General features: G+C 38.7%; 1 protein-coding gene, 1 long non-coding RNA gene and 1 pseudogene across 3 annotated transcripts in view; 1 reads left to right on the top strand and 2 right to left on the bottom strand.

Moving 5' to 3' along the window:
* Nucleotides 1-6,063: 6,063 nt before the first annotated feature.
* On the bottom strand, nt 6,064-6,733 carry LOC140670293 (uncharacterized; annotated as a pseudogene).
* Nucleotides 6,734-9,142: 2,409 nt separating this feature from the next.
* Nucleotides 9,143-27,431, bottom strand: part of LOC140670250 (uncharacterized) — a 31,188-nt gene continuing 12,899 nt past the window's right edge. The window contains exon 6 of the long non-coding RNA XR_012047513.1: nt 9,143-9,233. This is a non-coding gene — a long non-coding RNA (uncharacterized lncRNA). The remainder of the gene's footprint in view (nt 9,234-27,431) is intronic.
* On the top strand, nt 14,576-18,056 carry LOC140670559 (uncharacterized). Of its 2 annotated transcripts, none has more exons than XM_072901219.1 (2): nt 14,576-15,162; nt 15,239-18,056. In XM_072901219.1, exon 2 carries the CDS (start codon nt 16,179-16,181, stop codon nt 18,042-18,044), a length of 1,866 nt encoding a protein of 621 aa, XP_072757320.1. In that variant the 5' UTR covers nt 14,576-15,162; nt 15,239-16,178; the 3' UTR covers nt 18,045-18,056. The 2 variants fall into 2 exon arrangements, with proteins under 2 accessions (XP_072757320.1, XP_072757319.1); XM_072901218.1 differs by having other exon boundaries at nt 14,576-15,418; nt 15,492-18,056.

Below are 27,431 nucleotides of genomic sequence, written 5' to 3'. Positions count from 1 at the left end.
TTCCAAGAATCGTTAGACTTTTCGAGAGCCTTGAGAGCACGTAAATGTTTGCACACACCATCGAGCAAGGTGCGTAGTTGTGTATGATTTTCCCTTGACATAGGTAATAATTCAAAAAGCGATTTAACATGGCCTTGGACGATACGTCGTCGATTATCATATCGTTTGACCAGTAATTCCCATGCTTCCTTATAGTTTTCCGATGTGATTTCAAACGCCTTTATAACTTCAGTAGCTTCACCCTTGAGTGTCGATCTCAAATAGTTGAATTTTTGAATTTCAGAGAGATCTGAATTATAATAACATTTATCAATTTCTCGAATGTATCATAAAAAGCATACCAAACTTCACAAATTTCTGAAAAAGACGGTAATTCAATTGTTACGTCCAGGTCCGCGGAAAGGATGGGTCAGAGAAAGGGCGTAACAGGAACTGTTCCGATGTCAAAAGTCTTACCGACGAGCTACTGACTCGGTCGAGCGAGCTGAAGATTAGCAAAGCAGGTAAACAACGGGTGTCGTTATTACACTATTTATGCGAACGCTCGCTCGGTGTTCCCTTTTTGGTCAGAAAATCGAATCTCTTTTACACGGGACGGGACCAAGTGTAATCTTTCGCAGGGAGAGTGAGGGAGTTAAATAAATTTACCGATCATTTAGTATTTTGATTTACATTTATTCATTAGCGTTATACATATGATCTTTTATTTTTATACTTCTAATAACGGCCTTAGATTTAAGTGTGTGTGTGCGTGCGTGTGCGTGTGTGTGTGTGTGTGTGTGTGTGGTGTGTGGATCGCGGGTGTTACATTGGTACGGAGGACGTCAACCAGAAAAGAAGGGGAACAAGTGCGATATTAAAGTTTATCCTGGAATTTAATACAATAACTTATTAGAAAGTAATAAAAATTTAGAAAAATGTGTGAAGAGGGTTACGTCGTAATATCGCAATCTTCGAATGCACTATCTATTAAGTTAAAAAGAGTGGAAGAAGACAGAAGAAAGCTCGGATTTTAGAGAGGGGAGCGCGAGGGTATCGGGATCTGCTGGGGAGTACTCAAGGAGGGAGTCGGGAAGTTCAATCGTGTGATTTGATGAACTATCCGACAAGATTATGGATGAGGAATTATTTAAGAAAAAGGTTGGGGGAGACGGCGGCGGGGAGTCATCGGATATGTCGATGATTGAAGGTGAAAGAGATACGGGGAATATGAAGGGGGAGAAAAATCTATTTCTGGGTAGTAGTGTGTCGGAGGAAAATGCATTTTCAAAGGAGTAGAGCAGCGCGGGTACTGAGGGGAAGAAAGGGGGAAGTCACAACTGCTGCTATCGAGCAAGGGCGCTTCGTCCGATCGACGGTCCCAGCTGATTCGTGTAAAACGACGGGTCGGTGCGACTTTAGGCACTTATAAAAAAGAAACAATCTTGAATGTATGTATGGGGAAAAAGTATGACGGCAAAAGAGAGGAAAGTAGACTTACTACTTAAGTTGCAAGTGGAGTAGTCGTTCAACGGCTGGATGAGTCGTGGGTCGGCTGCAGGTGGTTGAGTCGTGGTTTGGCTGAGAGGTCAATGTTTCGCACTGGCTCTATTATTTAAGTCTTATGTTAAGCAGCAACAATCGAAATAACTCAAAGTGCAATAGAGCGCGACTTAATGATGCCGAATTAATGGATCTAATGTCGAAATATTGACTGGATCAAAATGAATGTGTCTGTAGTGTGCGAGTATTCCCTTTTTATATTAAATCTTGAGGGCGTGTTAACAATTTTGGGCGGGAATACTATTGAGATTTCGTTCGTGTGAAAAGCAGTTGTTTGGTGAGAGCCTTCTCCTCCTTATTTTTGATTATTGGTGATTGGTGAGCTCTGTACGGCTTCTTAGGAGATTTGGAGGTTCTTCATTTGTTTATCTCTTGATATTATGCAGCTGTGTTTGTTGTTTGTTCATTATTTGATAATAACGGTCTTCTTTATTGCGCGACCCTTTTTTTTATGACTGATCGGACGATTATTGCTTTGTTTTCGTGGGATGAAAAAACGTGGAGCCGACAAGACGTAACAGTACCGTTAGAGTCGCTTATCGCTATTTAGAAATTTATTATAAACAGCTGTCACTTTAGGTGGTCCGTCAGGCGAGCTCTCTTATTAAATGTTTCTTAAGTTTTCGTTGCCGTTTCAAATTTACGATTGCAGTTCTAAGTATCTGCTTCGAGTTACGGTGACTCTGTTTTATTTAAAATTCTTTTAGAGTTTAGAAAGCCGTTCTGGTGTTTATGCTCGATTTAGTTTCTAAGACTTTTTTAGTTATCTTCTTTAGAGTGGGTCTCGCCTTTCGCAAGTTTGTTAAAATTTTATTGTCCACGTAACGTAAGATTCGTGGACTAAAGTGACTAAAGTGACAAATCTCACGGTTTGATATTTCGCCGTAGAGCGTTCTCAGAATCTCTATCTCTAAATGTTTATGCATTCTTTTCGAAAAGAAAGAATCGTGAAGTCTACAGGACGTAATACAATTTTAGGTAAACGAAGTTGTAATGATATGGGATTGTTACGATGCTAGGTTGTGGAATTCTGAGGTCTGGTATTTTCACGATCTTGATCTTCGCGGCATTCAATATTGTAAATAGACTGTTCGAAACGAGCTACTAAATTAAAATATGGTATTTCAAAACTAGCACGTTTGTCATTATGTTGTTTGTGTAACATATCTTCGTCTTTCTCTCCAGGATCAGCGATTTCTAGAATTTCAATTCGCATTTGTACCTTATCATAACCTTTCCACAACTCGGACAATTTCTTAAATCGTTCTGTTAAATCAAAACACGATAACTGATTAATATTCGATGAGTCTAGAAAGTTTTTAATACGTGTAGCCGAAGACTTAATAGTTTTACGCTTAATTCGCGCATCGCTTAATGAGAGTGTCGACATTGTACAAGTAGTAATTAATGAATTAACAATGCAATGAGAACAATGTAATAGAGACAATATTACGAGGCTTATTAATATAACGCTATGTCTACAATACTTGCGGCGTGTACAATTCTTGCGTATAAATTTTGACGTCTTCCAATGATACGATATCCACGTGATGTCTGGGAATCGACGTTAGAAACTTTGATTTTCCTTTCTTCAATGTTGAGAACAGAAAAGTTTTCCAATGATTGATGACGATGTAGGTAATATCCCTTTGTCGTCTCGGCAAGAAGATTGCAGATGATTTCAAGATATATTTAATTTGACCCAAATTGTTCGTGTCAAATTAATGTACATCTCTCGAATCTTTTGAGTATGAAAATCCAAAGCGTGTGTTGAATACGAGGTTGCGATCAGTATGTCGCAGAATGCGAAAATCGTTTAATGCGTAATGGCGGGCGAACAATCCATAACGTCGTGTATTTGCAGCGGTCGAACGAAAGGCCGATAGTACTCGATGTATTTAATGATTCGATAATCCAATTCCAACCACGATATCCGGCTCGAAGGACCAAAATTAAGGGATCCTTATTATAGAAAAACTCGAAAGATTCCGTTGCTTATGCGGACGCGTTTTATTTTTTGCTTTTGCTCTCCACTATAGATCTCAACACACACACACTCGATCTCGACATACAGCGCCGCGACAAACCCTTTCGGTAAGGACACGCGTACAGCGCCACGCGGAATATAATTGGAAAAAACAGAAGAAGAAAAAGCAGTTCCTCGATCGGAAATTATTCGATGCGGACTTCCAAACATAGAAAATAAAGATTTTAACGTTATTAATACTTCTTTCGTTCCAGTGGATTTTGTTGGAAATAACCATACGAATTTAGTATACGCATGAACAACAACCAATAAATACTTATAACCTTCAGATGCAGTTTCTAGTGGTTAGGTTAGGTATCCAAAATGATCTATATGCATTGTATTGAAAGGCATTGTCTCGACTTCAAAAGATTGCATTTCTCCCTCTGATTTACCAGACAGAGCTGAGAAAGTCAAACAATGTCACACAATTTTCTATATATTGCTTCACTTTTGTTTTCATGCACGGGAACCAATAGTGTGACATGATACTTAAAAGAGTTTTTTCTACACCAATATATCCCATTTCGTCGTGATAAATTCGAATAATGTTATTTACTATATTTTCTGGAACTACAAATAACTGTTTATCTTTATACAATCTAAAAACTAATCCATCTATTAAAGTAAACTGATCACTGCCCTTCAATTCGATTAATTCCGCAATTTTCTTGATCTTCAGATCCATTAACTGTTTATACAATAATTCATTCTCTATACTAATTTTATCAATATGCATTACATTTTGGCTAAGACAGTCCACGTGTTGCATGCTATTTCCCGATCAGTGCAAAATTTCAAAATGACAGTTTTGCAACATTAGGCTCCATCTAGCAATTCTTGGGTTTATATTTATTTTTTTGAAAGCTAATACTAATGAATTACAGTTAGTTATAATTTTAAAATTTATGCCCCCAATAAATATGGAAACGTTCAGCCGCTTTTACAATTGCAAGAGTTTCAAGTTCATAACAGTGATATTTCTTTTCGGATTCGCTAGTCGACTTACTAAAATACGCAATAGATGCGAAGACGTCATTCTCCTGCTTTTGTAGTAAGATCGCCTCGAAACCCAAACTACTTGCGTCGGTGTGAAGTTCAGTGTCGGCCTTCGGATTGTATATGTGCAAAATGGGGGGTGAGGATAGTTCTCTCCTTAGCTCGTTGAAAGATTCTCTATAAGTTTCAGAAAAAACAAACTCAGTATTTTTAACCAAATTTTGCAGAGGTTTAGATTTCAAAGTGTAATTTCTTATAAATTTGTAAAAATAATTTGTTAAACTCAAAAATCCCTTTATTTCCTTAACATTTTTAGGTTCAGGGAAATTTAAAATAGCTTCTATGTGTCTTTGTTACATGGTAACCCCGTTCGCAGACACCACATATTCCAAATACTCTTTTTTAAAAATTGACATTTAGCTAAATTTAATTCCAGACTGTTTTGCTTCAACAATATTAAAGTTTTTCTTAGAATAATTAAGTTTCCCTCCACCGTTTTTGTTGCTATTAGAATGTCATCGATATAAACAAGCACTTTATTGTTTTGTATTAGTGTTCGAAGGGCAAATAAAATTCTCTTTTGAAATTCAGCGGGCGTCTCTGAGTAGCCAAATGGAAGTTTAACGAACTTATACTGAGCTTTATATATAGCAAATGCGAAATACTTAGTGTCGTCGGGATGAATATTTATTTGGTGAAAACCGTCTTTTAAATCTAACTTATTGTTAGTGAATATTCGTTTTCCGTAAAGTTGATCGATATGATCTTCTATTATTGGGAAAGGGTATTTTTGCGCGAAAATTCTTTGGTTTAACAGTTTTAGATCTACACACATTCTTTTCTGGCCATTCCGCTTATTTATCAATACCACGCGTACACAATAGGGAGATACGCTGGGCTGAATTATGCCTCTACACAATAAATCCTTTGTAATCTGATCTAACTGAATTTTCTCATTAAAAGACATTCGTCTTGGAGCATATCTAAACAGAGAGCTGTTCCTCAAATTAACTCTAGCGCAATATTCATCTTGGTAATTATACAGTATAGGGGAGCCACCTCCGATTTCAATGTCCTTCATATATGTTGTCAAGGTCATCACCCTGAGTAATGTTGTAAAAGTTTTAGGCCGCGCTCGTCATTTGTTAAAAAGTTATAAATAAAAGAAGTTTTATAAATATCGAGGAAATGTAGCCACATACACACACACGCGCGCACGCGGGGGGGTGCAAGGGGAGGCGAAGGTCTTTGTCCCCCCCCTTGCACCTCCCCTCCCGCACCCACTCCGCTGGTAGGGATGTTCTGGGCAGAAGTGCGCGAAACTTTCTACGCGTAAAAAGTGTATGCGTGGATACAGTGTGTTCCGCTCTCCTGCGGAAGAATGGATACATGTAATAATGATACAAGGTGTTGTATATTTTTATGTTGTTTTATTATTTATGAATTAATATTTTCATTTAAAGGATATATAAAACTCATTATTTCGAAAAAAGCGCCTAATCTTTTATCAAAATCAAATGTTCTTTTGAACGCAAGTTCTGCAAGTAATATTCAAAATGATATTCTCTGCGACCATATCGAGGGATAGTTCCTCGAATATTACGCCATAATCTTTCGATATTCTGAGTATGAATATCAGTATCTGGATCTACAAAGTTTTGTGAATGTTTCACTACACCATGTTGATAAATTGTCTTGTTTATTTGATCATATGCTTTCCAACAGTCCCTATAAATTATTGATCCCGCAGCAATGTACTTTTGAATAAATGACAATAACGTCTGCTTTACGAGATGGAACTGGTATGACGAACATCTTTTTTGTGTGACGTTCTATACCACCAAAAAGCCATTATCCTGTTATTAGACGGCCACGATTATATTTTCGAATACGTCCGAATTTGGCCTCGTCAATTTCAACAATAATTCCATTTCCGCCAATTTGATGTTTATTTTCCAACCATTGATGCATAAGTTAAAACGTCATTGCAGTTACATATAGTATATTTACAATTACTATTGTTTAAAACATTTTAGCTGTCGCGCATATATTAAAAAATATAAACAAAAAAGTTACCTCTCGACAAAAGTTAGTCCAATCAACTGCTGTATGTGCTGAGATATTCAGTTCTTTTTGAAGGAATATTTGCCGAAGACTATTCAGCATCATTATATAACAGATCAATCTACAACTTACATCGATACTTATATTTCCCTGCGAAAACCAAGTTCCATATAAAGCACTTATTTTAAAATTACATGTAACTCGTTTGCGTTTCTGTTTGCGTACTTTCTTATAATAGTGATGTGTATAATGAAACATAAGTTGTTTTTTAATTCTATAATATTTTCACAACGCGGACATTGTACTTTGTTACGGATAACGTTTTTTGCACACAAATATTATACTAGCTCATCGTAATTTAGAGTTAGAGCTAGAAATTCGCAAAATTTCATTTTAAAGTATTCTAATGCTGTTATTACAATTTCTCAATATATACTGAATCATCTTACTTCGAAAGAATTTCAAGAAGAATATCATCAACATACGAAAAATATTTCAGTAAGAAGAGTAAACAGAAACGACCTCTTAGGAAACAATAGCCCTATCGGCGGGGTGGGCACGGGAGAGAGGACCGAAAGCGGTCTTTCTTGCACCCCCCCCCCCCTCGCGCGTGTGTGTATGTATTGCCAAGGAAAAACTGTCATTTAAGTGTCTTTTCCACCAATACACTCTTTCGGAATGAAAATTCACTCTAAAGGCTGGTTTTTGACTGTAAGAAATTTAGAAAGAACTTTTTAATAAATGACGAGTGCGGTTTAAAACCTTCACAACATTACTCAGGGTGATGACCTTGACAACATATGTGAAGGACATTGAGGTGGCTCTCCTAGACTGTATAATTACCTTCATCTTTTATAGGCATTACTTCCATATCATCTATTTTTTTTAATAAATGTATTAGGTTTTGCCGATGGCACCATGACAAATTTTCATCAAATTTTTCAATAACTATATCATATTTATCGCTCACTTCTACAGTATAAATTCGAAGAATTGATTCAATAGTCTGTACATCTTGAAAAATATATTCTAAATCAATTTTATCATTACTATATACAAGTTTCAAATTCGCGTTATCTATGAATTCACGTCCAACTATAATATCATAAATCATGGTATCATCCGCTACTACCCATAAGGTAATATTAAATATCGCATTTAAAAACTTTTCTAATTTTATCCGAGTACAAATTTTCCCGAAAATTGTTATTTTAAAATTGTTTACTCCACGTAAAATCAACGGATTTTGTATCTTAAGCAAGGTTGAATTTGCAAAATATTTATTATAAGTCGAATGTCGAATCAAATTTTCAGCGCTACCAGTATCTACTAAAGCAAAACTTGCTATTCTAAAGCGCTCACACTAACACAAATATTTTCGCAATTTGACAAAACAGATTTATTTTCTAACAAACGCCCTATAGAGAGTATCGACTCAGTCAACGGTTTTTTCTGACCTTTATCTTCGTTCTCATCTTAAGCCCGCTTGTGCAAAGTAGTTCTCTGGTTATTGTTTTTCCTCGGACATGTTGTACTCAGGTGACCTTGTTGTCCACACTGGAAGCAGGTTGCCTTTGCCGTGCTGCAGTCCTTTCCCCAATGTCCTGGTTTTTTACAAATGTAGCAACTCTTATTATTATTCGTCGTCACCAGTCCGTTGTTCGAGACCTTGGATCTGATATCCGTCCTTCTTACATGCACCTCATCCTCCGTCATTCGACGCACTTGGTCGATGAATTCTGGGACTGTCCTTGCCCAGGTATTTAGAACAAGTCTTCGCAATTGCGGCTCCTTCACTCCGTCCGCCAAAAGTTTGATCTGCTCTGTTTCCGTTAAAGGAAGCAACTACATTAATTGAAGTTTATCCTCAGCGTATTCGATGAACTTTTCATTATGCAGTTTCCAGATCCGGTTACTGATCCTGGAATGTGTCATTGCATATGACTCTTTTCGTTCAAAGTAAGCTTGCAACTAATACTTGAACTCGTTCCAGGAAGAGATCGTGTGCACGGCTGTCTGTTATACCAATCATTGGCTCGTCCTTTTAATTGTCCAACCGCAGCAAGCAGCAGCACCTCCTCGGAGATATTATATGCGCGGGCCACATATGTCACACGTTCTAGCCAATTTACCACATTCTCTTCGTCCTTTTATGGAATGCAGGTATTAATTTGGTTGTGTACTTCACTTGATTCCATCGTTGAATACCGATTGGCCAGACCTTATTGATGCCGCCGCTGAGAGTCGTCCAGAAATTGCCGGACTCTCCACTCCTCCTTCCTCACCACCGTTCCTTGTCACCTGTCACACGGCCACCGACGGCACACCTCTTCGCATCTCCATCGCCTGTAGCACCGCCTGGACCACCGCCTGCATCTGTGCCGCATCCACCGCCGGCATCCTGTTACTGCTTGGGTTAGGTTCCCCGCTACCGCTTGATGTATTCGATACCGTCCCCGTGCCCTCCCGGCCTGTACCGACCTCATCAATTTGATTTTGAGGAACGTCCTCCATTGTCTCACCACACGTCAAATGCTCCAGCCAGCCTATTTTGCCGAAATGCTCCAAAAGCGCATTCAACAAATCCAGAGTTGGGTAGTAACTAGTTAAATAGTTAAAAATTAAGTTAAAAAGTTAAAAAGTTAATAACTTTTAACTTAACTTAGTTAATTTTAAATGCCATAAACTTTAAACTTTACACCAGTTAATTTTAACTTAACTTATTAATTTTTTTTTATATCAGTTAATAAATAATTTATTAATATCAAAGTCATATGAAAATTGATGATCGTAATGTATAAAATATACAGGGTGATTCAGAACAACCCAGGTGTCCTTGCAAGGACGTATTCCTGAGTTAATTCTGAGACGATTTTTCCTTTATGAAAATTTTGTCCGAAGCTTAGTTTTTAAATTATAAAAGAAAATAGTCAACGAATCACGGGACAAGTACGGAAAGTAGACAGAGGCGGCGCAACTCACCATGCGACACTGTGATTACGGGGCCCTTCTTGCGATCAAATACACGCGATGATTACGCACGGTCTCCTGTTATACACACACACAATTCTCTCTCTCTCTTTCTCTCTCTCTCTCTCTCTCTCTCTCTCTTTCTCTCTCTTTCTCATACGCACACATTCGTTCGTTCACTTACCTTTTACAGATTCGATGTTTTTATTCCATGTTCTGCTTGACGGATGAATAATTTTACCAGGAACCGGGAATAAATAATAACACTTTACACTGCACTTCACATGTGCCAAATCCAATCCGATTCAAGTTATAAATTTTTTCTTTCTGATATCACGTATCGAATTTACTCACGCACTTGATTTATAAATCGATTTATTACTATTAATCACTGATCATTTATTAAATTATTCAGGGGCGCCGCCCCTGTCTACCTTCCGTACTTGTCCCGTGATTTGTTAACTATTTTCTTTTATAATTTAAAAACTAAGCTTCGGACAAAATTTTCATAAAGGAAAAATCGTCTCAGAATTAACTCAGGAATACGTCCTTGCAAGGACACCTGGATTGTTCTGAATCACCCTGTATATATATATATATATTAAAGCTATTTTATTTGTTTATATGTCGATTTGTTATTAAATAAAGAATTATTAGAGTGCTTAGGAAAGAAATAAATTAAGGACTTTAGAAGAACTCTATTTAAAATTCCAATTAATAATATATAAAAAAATAAAAAATAATAAAAAGATAGTCTTTTATAATTTATAAGAAAAATATATTTTCTATTTTTTTATATATCTTTTTATTATAGTCTAAATTAAAATATCAATTAAAAGATTAATTATGCAAAAAATGTAGTTTTATATAATTAACGTTAACTTTTAACTTTAATTTTTAACTTTTTAATTTAACTAAGTTAGTTTTTGTTTTTAACTTTAAATGTTAACTTATTTAATTTATTGCCAATTAACTTTCAACTTAACTTAGTTAAAAAAAAAATTAACTTTCCCAACCCTGAACAAATCATTCCGCACTAATCCGCGAGTATCGAGACCCTGCTTAATCGCAATGTTCTTCAACCCGGCAACCGTCAACTGATTCAAGTTGACACGTGTCACCATCTCCGATTCCATACGCCGTCACAAAATGTCCGTTTTCGCAAAAATAATTTAATGCCGTCAACTATACTTGCAATGTTGTTGCTTCACTATCCGTCCGAATCTCACTTCTGATAAAAAAAACTCTAAGAGAGTCAGTAATTTTCCTTCAAATAACTGAAACTTGAATATCTCAAATTTAAAAAAAAACGTTTATTCTCAAATCTCTTAACCGGTTATACTAAAACACATGTCGATTCAAAAGGTCGGAGCAGAGAGCGAACGGAAATCTTTCGCACAAAAGCTTGTTTTTCGAAATCTGTCACTCCTCTAGGGTATCAATACAAATTTTTCGATTATTTTCGAGATCGATTTTCTTACACTATTAAAGATATTGGATTTCAGAATATCTGTATTTTTATTTTCCATTAATTTAAAAATATTCGAAGCACGTATTATAAATAGATAAATATGCTACTTGTAGTTATAAATATTAAATTATGTTACATTAAGTGTAAAAAATAATATTATGTAAAAGATTTTATCAGCTTAAAATAATCTTGTCTTCATAAATACACATTACAAATCACATCGTACGGCATAATTTTTGTTGCGTTTTATGTAATGTGTTTTTGAATATATTTTTATGTTTAATCTTAATAATGTAATGTTACGTCCAGGCCCGTAGAGAGGATGGGTCAGAGGAAGGGCGTAACAAGAACTGTTCCGATGTCAAAAGTCTTATCGACGAGTGACTCGGTCGAGCGAGCTGTAGGTTAGCAAACAGGTAAACGACGGGTATCGTTATTACTCTGTTATGCGAACGCTCTCTCGGTGGTCCCTTTTTGGTAAGAGAATCGAATCTCTTTTACACGGGACGAGACCTTGTGTGATCTTTCGCGTGGAGGGAGTGAGGGAGTTAAATAAGTTTACCGATCATTTAATTTTTAGATTAACACTTATTCAATTAATTCTTACCATTTTACATATGATCTTATTAATATCGGCTTTAAAATTATTTGTATGAGTGTGTGTGTGTTTGTGTGTGTGGATCGCGGGTGTTACATAAGTACGGAGGTCATCAACCAGAAAAGAGGGGGAACGAGTGCGATTCTAAAGATTTTATTCTGGTTGGTATTTGTTACAATGGTTTACAATAAGAAAAAAAAATAATAAAGATTTACGAAAATGTAATGTGTTATGGCGCGATTTCGCACACGGTCGTGTCGTCCGATCTATGGTCTCGGTTGGCTCGCGAGAATCGGCGGGTCGGTGTGATTTTAGGCACTTAATAAAAGAGCAGGGTTGAATAAAGAGGAAAGAAATGATGTAAAAAAAAACAAAAGAGAAAGAAAGTAAATTTATTACTTAGGCAGATTGGTTGCATTTTAGCAGCTGGTGTAGTTGTGGCCCCAGTTGTGGGTCTTGCTCGGCGTGTGGTCGTTGTTGAGCACTGACTCTAATAGTTTTCAAGACTTAATCAGAACTCCCGATATGTGAAACGAATTTTTTGGGTCAGCGAACGACCGAAATAACTGTGCCGAATGAATCTAACGCTGTACTATCGACTGATTTAAATTTTTGTTTTTTTTTTGTAATGCGCGAGTCTTTCCTTTTTATATTAAATCTTGAGGGCGTGTTAACAATTTAGGGCGGGAGTATTTTTTGAGATTTCGACGTGTAAAAAGCTGTCGGTTGGTGAGGTCCTTCCCTCCTTATTTTTGATTATTGCTGATTGGTGAGCTCTGTACGCCTTCTTGGGAGATTTGGAGGTTTTTCATTTGTTTATCTCTTGAGATTATGCAGCTGTGTTTGTTGTTTATTCATTTAGGAAATCTCGCTATCGATCTTTTCAGGCATCATGTTTAATGACGATCCTTTTTATTGCGCGACCTTTCTTTTTATGACTGATCGGACGATTATTGTTTCGTTTTCATGGTAGGAAAAATGTGGCGCGTAACAGTACTGTACAGAGTAGCTTATCGCTATTTAAAAATTTATTATAAACAGTTGTCACTTTAGATGGTCCGGCAGGTGAGCTCTCTTATCGAATGCTTCTTAAGTTTTTGTCGCTGTTTCAAATTTATGCTTGCAGTTTTAAATAACTGCTTCGAGTTACGGTGACTCTGTTTTATTTAAAATTCTTTTAGAGCAGTTCAAGTGTTTATACTTTATTCGATTTCTAAGACTTCTTTGGTTGTCTTATTTAGAGTTGCTCTCGCCTTACGGCGAATTGTTAAAAATTTTATTGCCCACGTAACGTAAGATTCGTGGAGTGTGACTAAAGTGACAGCTCTCACGGTTTGATATTTTGCCGTAGAGCGTTCTCGGAATCACTATCTCTAAATGTTTATGCATTTCGAAAAGAAAGAATATAGTGAAGTCTACAGGACGTAACAATACAATTCGGACATCGCTGTACAATCTTTTGGATGAAAATTAACATAGAAACATTGAAACATAAAGTCGACGCGCACCACAAACATTTTATAAAACTATTATGCGTTTTACACAAACATTTTAAATTGTGTATATTTACAGGAAAACATAATTCACTAACATTTTGAAAAATTTCGCGTTCACTTGCCAACTTTGATGCGTACCAAGCATATTGTAATATATTTTTAAATTTCGGGGCACATAACATATAATGTGTTAGTGATTGAATTCTTATTGCATCATATCGCGAATTTAATTCTACATATCTTTTCTCCGCTAATAAGAATATCTAGGCTATTTTGAATACGTTTAATTAAAATTTTTACTTGTCTGTAAAAATATATGTCGCAAGGTTGACAAATTAGAGTGCACTTTGGAGGTATTATTTGTAAATTACATGTAGGTTTATTTTCATCATCTTTAAATATTTTGTTGTATGTGTAAATGTTTTTTTTGACCTCCCCAAGAGTCAACAAGCATTAAAAATTGATTGTTGCCTACATAAGCAGAAAAAAAGATTTTAATAGCCGGAGGACATTTTAGAAGCCATAAAAGTCGTGGGAAAACAATAGAAATTTTGGCCGACGCTGCGACGAACATGTTGGAACGATTTTATAGATGCAAAAGCGTTGACGTTTGGTAGGATGTGTTAAGACAGCATTAGGCGAAATATAAGAAGAATGAGAGCCCCGTCAAACCATAGTACGATTTGAAAGGGCATAGAGGAAGCTGTGGAAAAAAAAAATTTGAGTGGTTACTGTCAGGCATTAGAATTGTTAGTGACACAATAGTGAATAAATGGAAAATATTAATTTCGAAGCGATAATAGACGAGTCGTCAGACGAAGAGCATGCGTTGTCGGACGATAGTAATTATATTAGTGATTGCAGTAATACCGATTTTGACGACAACGTAGTAGAAAATGAACAACTCCGTGCGCAAAATCAACGTAAGATTTGCGCCATACACTTTTATTATTCAACGGGTGGTGCTCTAGCTCTCTGTGCTTCGTGTATGGACACCTTTCGAGATGACATCGGATTAATATACGAAATACGGAGACATAAAGTTACATCGCCCGATGAGGTGGATATGCGATGGTGCAGTAGCTGTCAAATTTTATTACATATAATAATGTCGCGTAATATGTGTTATGTTTGCACACAAAAATAGAGAGAGAAAAAATGGACAACGTGCAGCAGAAAGAACGCGACTTGTTGGAGCGTTCCCACCAAGTCACCACATTGGGTGAATATTTTGGATGGCTGCAGCATTGCGAGGAGTTTATCGAAGAGCTTGAAGAACGCAGCCATGTCAAGCGTCCGCGACTCTCAATCGGAAATAGACAATCTTTGGTGACAAGAATTGCGCGACTCGGTGCAAAAACTCGATTGCAGAGACAGTTTATACCCAGTGGTGGTGATTATAGTAGTGAAAATAACTCGGAGAGACTCATATGGCGAGAGATTGATACGGCATTTGAGAGCCGCATCTTGACTGGTGCGGTTATAAATTATAATCACATCGAACCTCGTCAATTTTTGGAAGATGCGAGTGACATTGTGCTCGAGCACGTGCGAGACGTTATGCAAAAACATAACAGTGTGAAAGTGAATACAGTGTTTAACGGCGAGTTTGTGGCGGGCGATAAGCATGCCAATAAATCAATCAATACGAGAAACTGTGAACTCTTACATACATCCGATTTACGTGAGTGGTATGAGCGGCGAGTCGTCGAGCCAATCCTTGCATCGCTCGAAGAATTTCAGGAACGCGATAGCGGATGGGCATTATCGCATATACTAAATTTGACTGTAAATATAAATAAATATAATCCTATGCGCGCCGGATGTTACGTGCAATTATCGCGAAAGATAATAATGAAACGAGCAGTGGTTAACGTGCAATCTAAAGACAATGCATGTTTTGCGTGGGCGGTAGTGGCTGCTCTGTATCCAGCTGAAAGATGCACACACCGACAATCATCGTACCCGCATTATACAACAGTACTAAATCTCCAAGGTATTGAGTTTCCAATCACTCTTAATCAAATTAAAAAATTTGAAATTTATAATGACATTTCAATCAACGTGTACAGTTTTGAAAACGAAAACATTGTCCCTATTCACCTTACGGAGCAAAAGAGAGACAAGCACATCAACTTGCTCTACGTGCAAGATTCGCAAGATATCGGACATTTTGCATGGATCAAGAATCTATCTAGACTTGTTAGTATGCAACTCAGCAAACACAAAACTAAAAAATATATCTGCGATCGGTATGTATATTTAATAAAACTGTCTAAAAATATTTAAAACAAGGATATAAGAATTTTAACTTTTATTTTACAGATGCATGCACTATTTTCACTCGGTCGAGAAATTGCAATCACATACAGTAGACTGTGGAAAGATGAACGACTGCGCTATCCGATTACCGAGCGATAAGGATAAGTGGCTCGCATTCACCAACTACAACAGGAAGGAGCGACTACCTTTCGTCGTGTACGCCGACCTGGAGTGCGTTTGGTGAAAAAAGAAGAAGAAAATTTTTATCAACATCACCAAGTATTTAGTATGGCTTATTATGTACATTGCTCGTACGATAATTCATTATCCGCGTATCATTCTCGTCGCGAAGCCAATTGCGTTGCATGGTTCACCGACGAACTTAAAAATTTGGCGCAACATGTAGAAAATATTTTAACAACCAATGTCCCCATGGTAAATTTAACGCAAAATGAATGGAAAGAATTTCGAAGTGCGACTCAGTGTCATATATGTGAGAAACCATTCGTAGAAGATGATACGCGCGTACGCGATCATTGTCATTTGACCGGGCGGTACAGAGGTCCCGCGCATTCAAATTGCAATCTAAATTAGAAAGAATCTTTTTGCATTCTAATAGTATTTCACAATTTATCCGGTTATGATTCTCACTTTATAATCGAGGAAATAGCCACAGCGTTCGAAGGGGGAATCGATTTACTTCCGATAACAAAAGAAAAATATATTTCATTTACAAAATATGTTAAGGGTATGAAAGACAAATCGGGAAATCACATTAAATTACGTTTCATAGATTCATATAAATTTCTCACAACAAGTCTCGACAAATTGGCGTCTTTTCTGAGCAAGGATAAACTCAAAATTTTACAATCGGAATATAAAAATTTATCCGCCGAAGATTTCAATTTATTAACAAGAAAAGGTGTCTTCCCGTACGAGTACATTGACTGCGTAGATAAATTGCAAGATGCGTGTTTACCATCACGAGAATCACTTTACAGTTCCTTGACAGGTAACACAGTATCTGAGAGCGATTACGCGCACGCTGAGATTGTGTGGAAGCGATTCTCCATTCGAACGCTAGGCGAATATAGCGATCTGTATTTAAAAATCGATGTTTTGTTATTAGCAGACATTTTTGAAAATTTCCGAGAGAGTTGTATCAAGAGTTATGGGCTCGACCCCGCGTATTACTATACTCTTCCCGGTTACACGTGGGACGCCATGTTAAAGTATACGAAAATTATATTTGAATTACTCACAGACATTGACATGGTTATGTTTATCGAACGAGGTATACGCGGTGGTCTGAGTCAATGTTCCAACAGGTACGCGCGTGCTAATAACAAGTACATGCAGTCGTATGACTTATCAAAACCATCAACGTACTTAATGTATTTCGATATTAATAATTTATACGGATGGGCAATGTGTCAACCATTGTCCTACGCCGATTTTCAGTGGGTCGATAATGTTTCCAATTTTGATGTATCATCGATCGCGCTCGATTCGTCTACAGGCTACATCCTCGAAGTCGATCTCGAGTATCCGCAGCATCTTCACGATTCGCACACTGACCTACCGTTTTGTCCGACACACGACAAACCACCCGGCAAGCGCGAGGGCAAGCTTCTCGCAACCGTATACGATAAGAAGCGTTACGTGATACACTACCGCAACCTGCAGCAATGTTCACGTCACGGTCTTCGTATTACAAAAATTCATCGTATATTACAATTCACTCAATCTCCGTGGCTCCGTACTTATATAGAACTCAACACAAAATTTAGAACACTGGCAAAAAATGATTTTGAAAAAAATTTGTACAAACTAATGAATAATGCAGTGTTTGGCAAAACGATGGAAAATGTGCGCAATCGCGTAGATGTTAAACTTTTAACAAAATGGGACGGAAGGTACGGCGCAGAGACATTGATTGCAAAACCAAATTTTCATAGCAGAAGCATTTTTTCGGAAAATCTAATCGCTGTAGAATTACGTAAACTCGAGGTGAAATTCTACAAACCAATTTACGTAGGTATGTGTATTCTCGATATATCCAAGACATGTTTGTACGAATTTCATCACGATTATATGGTACCAATGTATCGGGAGAGATGCAAAGTCATGTACACTGATACGGATAGTCTTATATATCACATTGAGTGCGACGATGTGTACGAGAATATGAAACGCGACATCAGCAGATTTGATACGAGCGACTATGCGATAGACAATGCGTACGGTATACCGCTCGTGAATAAAAAGGTACCGGGTCTAATGAAGGATGAAAACAACGGTACCATAATGACTGAATTTGTCGGGCTTAGAGCAAAAATGTATGCGTTGCGCGTGGATGATAAGAAGGATACGAAAAAGGTAAAAGGCGTCAAGAGTAACGTTGTTGCGAGAACGATAACGTTTGACGATTACACGCGGTGTTTGAACGAAGAGATTGAAATAACGCGTAGTCAATCGTGTATAAGATCAAAATTACACAAGGTATACACCATTCGCGAAACAAAAATTGCTCTAAGTCCGTACGACGACAAGCGGTATATCGTACCTACAACTATTGATACGTTACCGTGGGGACATTATAAGATATCTTTATAAAATATAATGTGTGTGTGATTTTTTCTTGTATGTATATTTCATATTTTATATATTGTAATGACTATTAGAAAGGATGTATTAATAAAGATTTTGTATATTTCAAATATTTCATATATTTTTATATTGAATACATTGTATTTCTTATAAAATTAAATTACATGATCCTTATGTACCCAAGAATTGTGCGAGCTATCAAATCCCAACCATTTCACGTAAACCTCGTCACCCCTCCTGCGCAGTACTTTCTCCACGAGATACACATCTGGATAATTCGCGCGATGCAACTTGTGCTCGTAAAATGCTCCAGCGATAGATTTTTTGCGATAATCCTCGAGTAGATATGTTACGGGATTAGTATGTTGCACTTTAACAATCTTAAACACCTCGGTTGTCCAATTTGGTGTGTAACCCTTTTCGAAAAGTTTTTTGTATTTGCTAACGCGTACCAGGTCACCTACTTTAAACTTTGCAGGAGCAGCAATTTTTATACTGTTATATACTGTATTTACAAGTCTATCAGCGATCGTGGGAGTAACATCGATAGGTCTCATATTGATAGTGCGACGTTTTCGCGCGTTATATTCTGCAACAAGTCAAGATAGCGCGTCGATCCACTTGTAAGTTCCGTTCAGCGTAAACATCTTCCACATGTCGTTCTTCAGCGTGCGATTGAATCGCTCGACGACAGACGAGCAATACCGAATATGTGGAATAGTGATTAATGTTATGTTTCTGTATAAGCCGTTGCACATCGGTATTGTAAAATTCCTTTCCGTTATCAGTTTGTATGTTTTTCGGGCATCTCTTGCTATCTCGAATTATTTTGGCGATTGCATCAGCCGTCTCCCTTCCACCTTTACTCTTGAGTGGTGCAGCCCATGCATACTTGCTCAACACATCGATGACGGTGAGTATGTAGTGGTAACCTTTATTGAAACGAGAATACGGACGCATCTCGACGATGTCGGCTTGCCACAGATCATCGTATGATCCGCACTATGACGTGTCTTCGGGGAAAATTTTTTCTCGCTGGCGCATGCAGTTCGTTCACCAACTGTCGTCTCTCCAAACTATGTTGATTCTTTGCTTTGTCAGTTTTTCTCGATGTCCGTTTGTTGTTCGCATTTTTTTCACTCATTTTCGTTTATCGCCTTTAATAGCCGTTCTTGACCTGTTCTTGACCTGTTCTGACCTGTTCTTAACCTGTTCTTGACCTGTTCACCGCCGTCCTTCACCCATTCGAAAATCGTTCTTGACCCGTTCGCAGCCTTTTTCACAGTCGTTTTTGACTCGTTCGTAGCCGCTTTTGACCCGTTCGTAGCCTCGTTCACAGACGTCTTTTGACCGATCGTAGGAGTTCTTGAGTTGTTTGTAACCTTGAGTGTAGCCGTTAAGAACGTGTTCGTAGCCTCGTTCGCAGCCCTGCTTGAGATGCTGATAGCCTCGTTCGAAGCTGTTGCAGCTGCTGCTAGGTCGTTCACTGCCACTGCCACTGCCACTCATTGTAGTTTAGATAGCAGTTCGATAATTCTTCGTAGCTGTTCGATAATTGTTCGCAGCCGTTCTATAATCCTTCGTAGCTGTTCGATAACCGTTTGATAGCCGCTCCTAACCCGTTCACTGATGCTCATTTAGGTTGATAGCTGTTTCTGAGTTAGCGTTAGCCGGGCGTTGAAGTTCGTTTAGCACAATCTGTATTGCTCGCACGTCCTTCTCAAGCGAAATCAGCTTCTCGTCTGATTCTTTCTGTTGATTCATTAATCTTTTAACGCAGGACTCCACGTACAGTTTCTTGACGGCATCGGTGTCAGCCTCTGGTTGCGCTACACGGCGAATCTTACGTGACCTTGCATCGAAGTCTGTAACGACGCGACACAAAGCGTTTTCGTGCACATAACTTTTTACCAATCTATCCCAAGAACCGTTTGTGCCGGTTGCATCATTTCTTGGATCGAATAATCCAAATTTGTTGATAGGCATTTTTTCTGATATTTCATTTGTAACTTGTTTCGAATAAACGATGATTCGAGCATGTTGCCCGAGGTTTCGAAAACATCTTCGTTTACGCTTGTTGGTGCGGTTAACGGCGTAGAGGCTATCGACGGTTCATACAGTAAAACGTCCGATCGTTTCCTTTTTTTCGGTGTCGCATCTTCCTCTTTCTCTTTCTCTACCTCCTCATCTTTAGCCTCTTCCTTCTCATCCTCCTTGTATCGCTTGATTTTAATCTTTGCGCTACTCTCCGACTTATTTTTCACCGCGAACGAGTTGTCGACAATCTTTTGCAGCGGCTCGATAATAGGTTTAAAATGGGTCTTGACCGCGATATCGTCATCGATGTTACCGGTCTTCAAAGCGCGATGTTTCTTGCGGATCGATTCGCTCGTTTTCGCAATCTCCTTCGCCATCTTTTCACGCTCGCGAATATTATTAGCTCCCAGCCATATTGATAGAGAGTGTTGAACGCTCGCGTTTCACCCCTCACGACAGAATGTAGGCAACGACTAATCATTTTGTGGTATCGCAAACACGTTAAATCCGTTTCTGTATCGCCCGTTTGTAAGCAAGCTATCCTTGTCTATCACGAGAAATCCATACTTTTGCTGCCAACAAGTACGACATAACTTACTGAAATCCTCGTATGACATGTCGGTATTCACGTGATCGTTGTACACGTGTTTCAAGTTGGTGCCATCCTGTTTAAACAAGATTAGCAGGTTCGCATTGTCGCGTAAAAGATGTTTCGGTATTCTCGCGTATGTCTGGCAGAGATAGAAGCAGTCGACGTTCGAGTGGCGTCCCATTGAGAAATATTCTCTTATCGTATTTTGTTTGTCGCATGCCACGTCATCGAAAACGAAAATCGAGTTTGGACGTGCTTCGCTCGGTGGAATGACGTCACTGTTATTGGAGAATGTAAAATAGCCGATTTCATCGATCGACGTTAACAAATTCTCCAAATATTGATATTTTGGCTGTTGCAGTAACTTTGAATACATGTACACATTTTCAAAGCGGACGCCGTGCGGGCTTTCTATCAAACTAATCAACACGTTAGTTTTACCGCAATTCGAGGGGCCGCAAACGATTGCGCGTATAGTATTCGGCAGCATCGTACCGTGTCTACGCATCTCCGCATTGTCACCCATCGAGCGTAATCTGACGTCGTAATTTGTCACGCGTATCGCGAAAGGTTGTCGCACGAATTTCATTTTCCCACTTCCGATTCGGATCGCACGCCTGTCTATTTATAGCTGCGTGGAACTACAAAGTGTTCAGTAACGAAAAAATGTTTGTCCTGCTATCAAGTTCTTACGATATTCTCGATTTGAGTGCCGAACAGCTACAGTTTGTATCTAAAGCAGTTTTATTGCGAATGTGTGGCAATCACGTCCACTACGTGTGGGACAAACTTCCGGAATACATAAAGGCGGATTCGGAGGTTCAGACCTATCGTCGCTGTTTCGAACATTACAATCAACCGTGGCAACAAACGCACATTGACGGTCCAGCGCCAATGATAAAAGATTGTCGTGAATGTCAACGCAAATAAGCAGAGGTCTATTAAATCGTGCAATAAACGCGCTTCCTATCGAATTACATATTCCTGGATACCAATTTTGCGGTCCGGGCACGCGGCTAGAAAAACGATTGGCTAGAGGTGATCGAGGTATCAACCCATTGGACGCAGCGTGTCGTGAACACGATATAGCGTACTTTCGGAGTAACGATCTTGCCGAAAGACACGCGGCGGATAGGATACTCGCCAAAAAGGCGCAAACTCGCATCACTGCGAAAGATTCGTCTCTCGGTGAGAGAGCCGCAGCCACAGCTGTCTGGACAGCGATGAAAACCAAAACGAAGTTCGGTATGGGTCTAAAGACGAAAACGAAGAAAAAGATGGTGAAAAAACGAATACTTCTGGTAGCGAAACGCGGGGGTGTATTACCGATTCTACCATTGTTGGGCGCTCTCGGATCTCTGATTGGTGGAGCGGCTGGTGTAGCAAAGATGATGAACGATGGAAAAGCTACACAACGTCAGTTTCAAGAAATGCTACGTCACAATCGTGCCATGGAAGGTCGCGGATTGTATCTCGCATCATACAAATACGGACGAGGAGTCTCAATGAGAAAGAAGAAGAAAAAAAAAAAACGTCAAAGAGACGCTAAAAATGCCAGAGGGCGTAACTACCAACGTACAATTGCTGCAACTAGCAAAACGTATGCACATTCCATATTTTAGAGGTGTTTTTATGCGTAACTCATTACCGATCGGTGGTATATATCGAAACGAGAGCGGGATCATAAATTTGGATAACGCTAAAGGCTCGGGTACTCACTGGGTAGCGTATGCAAAGAGGGGGAATTGTGCTATATATTTTGACAGTTTTGGCAATCTTCGACCGCCGAATGAATTGGTGCGATATTTAAATGTGACAAAAATAGAATATAATCACACATCCTATCAAACTTATAATCAAAGCATCTGTGGACAATTGTGCTTGCAGTTTCTCCGAACGGTCGATGCACGCGAATTTAAAGACATACATTGCGCTATTTAACTTAGTATTCGTTAAACAGTTTGGCCAACATGTTTATGACATTCACGCTGACTGGAAAGAGCAGCGTTCTCGCGGCAAACTACTTTCCCAACGTAGATTTAAGCGACGGTGAATATGAGCTTGGTCTAGCGGATTTTGAAAGTTATCACACGATATCGAACGTGAATTCTTCGAATAATAAATTTTACTTTGGCAAAGACGATGCGGAAATTACGATTCCCGAGGGATCGTACGAGCTGCAAGCGATACATGAATTTTTGAAACATACAATTTTACAAAAACGTTCGCAACACACAGTTCGTGATGGTGATAAAAAACACACTGACGACGACGATAACTTTGAGGCTGGAGAATGGCCTATAGTGCTCCGCGCTAATTACAATACGATGAGGAGCGAAATCAAATGCGCCTACAGATTAAATTTTAGCAAGCCTAACAATATTGGATCGCTGCTAGGATTCTCGAACCGTATACTGCAGCCGCGAAAATGGTACGAGTCGGACGTGCCGATTAACATTATCAACGTGAACATTATCCGCGTCGAATGTAATGTGACCGCAGGTGCGTACAACAACGGCAAACTCGTTCATACGATACACGAATTTTCACCGAGGGTACCACCAAGATATAAGATATCGGAAACACCGGCGCACATCATTTACCTACCGATCATCGTGCGGTGCATTACGGATTTAACGTTACGCGTTGTCGACCAGGAAGGACGATTACTCGATTTTCGAGGAGAAGAGATCACCATTAGATTGCATGTACGACGGCGGTAAAATTAGCGTGTGATGCTCGTGTTGAACGGATCGAAAGACGTGAGAGACAATACAATCTTTACGACGTCAGCGACAACAACATCGACATTTGCTAATATCCAATCATCCGGCACTAAGAAAAAGAAATTGAACGCATCAAACGTTGCGTTTTTACAATCTTTGGGATTCGTGGTGCGAAACATTTAAACGATGACTGACATTCTCGACATCGCGGATGAGCCAATCTTTGACGATCGCATCGTCAAGATTGAGACTCACTCCTATAACCCATTCGCCAACACAACGTTCGGACACAGTGATGAGATAAGAATACCCATACAACAACAGGATCTGTATACATTGCCGTACGAGAGTTTCTTATACATCGAGGGAGAATTAAAGATAAAAAAGCCAGCTGGAGGATTCAATGTGGTACTGCAAAATAATTGCGTTGCATTCATGTTTGACGAGATTCGATATGAACTCGATGGTGTGGAGATTGATCGAAATAGAAACGTGGGAATAACAAGTATGCTCAAAAACTATGTAACAATATCATCCGATAGAAGCGTGATTATGAGAAATGCTGGCTGGAGTGAGCCAACTATTGTGGATGGACACTTTAATTTTTGCGTACCGCTCTACATGTTATTGGGATTTTGCGAGGATTACAGACGCATAGTAATTAACGCTCGTCACGAATTGATCTTAATACGATCGCGCAATGACAACAATTGTCTGCTTGGAGCTTCGACGCTGGAGCCTGTGATCAACATATCTAAGATACAATGGCGAATGCCACATGTGTTGTTGAGTGAAATTAAAAAGTTGTCTATGCTGCGCGCTCTGGAAAGCGGACGCTACCTCAGCATGGGTTTTCGCTCGTGGGATCTGTACGAGTTTCCGCTGTTGCAGCGTACAACCAAACATTCGTGGGCCATTAAGACCACGACTCAACTGGAGAAACCACGATACCTTTGCTCTGCAGACAGGCCGGAAGAATGTTATGTCCGAGGATGCGAGTAAATTCGACGACTGTAAATTAACAAACGTGAAACTCTATCTGAACTCGGAATGTTATCCGTACGATGACATGAATCTGGATTTCGATAAAAACAGATGGTCGATTCTGTACGACACGTACGCGCGTTTCTGCAAAAACTATTACGGATACGAGTACCTCGAACCGAGTCTCACTGTCTCACTGTTTCTACAGTACGGTCCGTTTGTGATCATCGATTGTTCTCGACAAAACGAATCGGTCAAGAGTGCAACCGTGAATGTGCGATTGGAATTTGAGTGTAAGGAGAATGTGGCTAATAATACGACTGCATACTGTCTCATCATACATGATCGCGTAATCCAGTACAACCCGTTGACCAACGTTGCGCAAAATTACCTAAGTGTTTGCGACAATAATTTAGAGAGAGGGAAAGCTGGATATAAATCCGAGTGTTACGAGATGGTTGTCATTCTTCTTAACTGACGAAAAGAGATCTCATCATGTCTGTACCAACGTTTGTCGATCTGCAAGGATTTGTCGTTTCGAATAAATTCATCGCAAAGGAGGTGGCGGTGCTGAGAAGAAGAACTGTTCTCGCACATTACATTTTTCGGAGTCCTATACCATGGCATCTCCTTACAAAATCCGAAAAGTGTCAAGCTTCATGGTTGATGGCGAATCATCATGGACTACAATGGGAGGATGGAATCGTTGCGTACAGCATGGCGAAACGATTGATTACAACAGCTGTAGTTGAAGAAGAAGATGATAAAATGCAGTGTATCGTATACGTTAAAGGATGCCAGAAACGAAAATGGCTTGCTAATATGCTCGGCGACGATGCGAGAGAAAATTTAATCATTGAGACCTTGGATGCTGATTACGACGATATCGAATCTCTAAATAATCTAGATGTTAAAAATACTATACGATGTGAAAAATATGTTAAGAATTGCGCATTACAAAATGTATTCAAAATATTTAACTGGTGGTCGCAACGCCAGAAAGAATTGCAAGATTTGGAAAAATAAAATATTTAAACACTAATATGTTTTATTTCTTATTCCCCCTCCTCATTCCCTCCCTTCCTCCCTCCCTCACGAGTCATTTAAGAATTCTTTTTATCCGAGTATCGTCTCTCTCCCTTCTAAAAATTTCAGAGCACTAAAGTATTCTAGAATCTCCCACCACATTTACCACTAATCTCCCACTACTTTGAAAAACGGGATGTCACGTATATTTGATTCTTCATACGGTCAGTGTTGCGTTAACCGTTCGTGAAAGTGGTCCACTTTTGAAATCTGGAAATATGTACTACGTCGAAAGAAGCAGTGGCGGCCCCAGCAGAAGCGTGAATAATTACGTACCGAATCGTTATGAAACTCCATCGTTTGAGAACAAATGTGACAAGTAAGTTTTTGTTTAACTTCTTTCTATTTTTTCACAAATTGTTTTTAAACTAATTTTTTAATTTTATTTTTCTACAGCATTTCGTTGAAGCGTCGTGCGATTCGTATACTAAGTAGACGATACGCATTGACAACCACGGAATTCAAATTCCTTGAAATTGGTATCAACGTGGGTACACCGAGTTACGTGGAAATTGTCATAGGAGATCATCAAGGAAAGGAACTGGTATTATCTCTCGAAACGTGGAAGGGACTCTACGAGCAACGTCGCAATATTCACGATTTACTGCGAAAGGACTCTAAAGATACCTATAATTTTATAAGCGTTGGACCGCTAACAGTGCGAGTTCATACGATTAACGATACTAAACTTATAAGTCTCGAATCTTTAAACGTACGCATGATGATGATTGAACCGACGTTACACCGTATGTTTAATCTCGATCAATGCATCGATGTAACCTTTGATCGATTGGTTAGAATCACCGAGACAGTCGATACTAAGTTTACACAATTCTCCAATATCGCGTCCACTATAACAGATAATAAAAAAGTGTCAAATGTAATATGCGCCAGCGACGCCTTCAATAAACATCAACTCGTCGATTGCGAACTGGTAGCTTTAGTTTTTAGTCACAATATGTAATAAAAAAAAAAAATATATATATAAAAGAGAAGAATAAAGTTTTTTTAAATTTAAATCATGATATAATTTACTCGCACGCATTTCCCATCCGTGCTTCCTCCCACCCGTAAACAGTCCCAGTTCTCATATGTAGGTCGTTGCGGGGAATGACGTCATGCTGGGACCGCGAGAGAGTAAGCGCTAGGAAAGAAAGAGATAGCGCGAGGCGAAGAAGAGCGAGAGAGTAAACGCTAGGAAAGAAAGAGATAGCGCGAGGCGAAGGAGAGCGAGAGAGTAAGTGCTAGGAAAGAAAGAGATAGCGCGAGGTGAAGTAGAGCGAGAGAGTAAGTGTTAGGAAAGAAAGAGATAGCGCGAGGCGAAGGAAAGCGAGAACGCAAACAGAAATTTTTTTTTCTTTTTTCTTTTTTCTTTTTATAATTTTTTTCTTTTTATTATTTTTTTCTTTTTTTTCTTTTTATATTTTTTTTTATATTAAATATTAAGTTATTATATCTAATTATATCTAGTATATGAAGGAAGAAGGATGGGATAGATGAAGGAAGCGCAAGCAAGCAATTATATGTGTTTAACATAATTTCTTTTTTATTTAAAAAAGTGTGTTTATTTACAAAATCTGTGTGTGTGTGTGTGTGTGTGTGTGTGTGTGTGTGTGTGGGTGTGTGTGTGTGAATTTAAAAATAAAAAGAAAAAAATATAAAAAAAATATATAAAAGATTGCACGCCGATGGTCGAGGGGTACGGCACGACGACGACTGCTGCTGCGAGGCACTGGAGGGGATGACCGGGCGGTGGTAGTGGCGTCCAGGCAGGGCTCCTGCATAACAGAAAAAAAAAATTTATTAATATTTTCATAATTTGAAAAAGAATCTTACACATCAAGAATTACTTACAATTACTGATCAGAATCAGTATCAGAATCTGGATCATTGTCGATGACATGTTGTAGATACAACATGTTATCGATATGTTGACGGATTTCCCGATGGATTTCTTGTAACTGCTCA

Source organism: Anoplolepis gracilipes, chromosome 10, assembly GCF_047496725.1.
Source record: "Anoplolepis gracilipes chromosome 10, ASM4749672v1, whole genome shotgun sequence".
NCBI classification, from domain to species: Eukaryota; Metazoa; Arthropoda; class Insecta; order Hymenoptera; family Formicidae; genus Anoplolepis; species Anoplolepis gracilipes.
The sequence above is the reverse complement of the archived record's forward strand: the minus strand, read 5'-3'. Positions and strand labels throughout refer to the sequence as shown.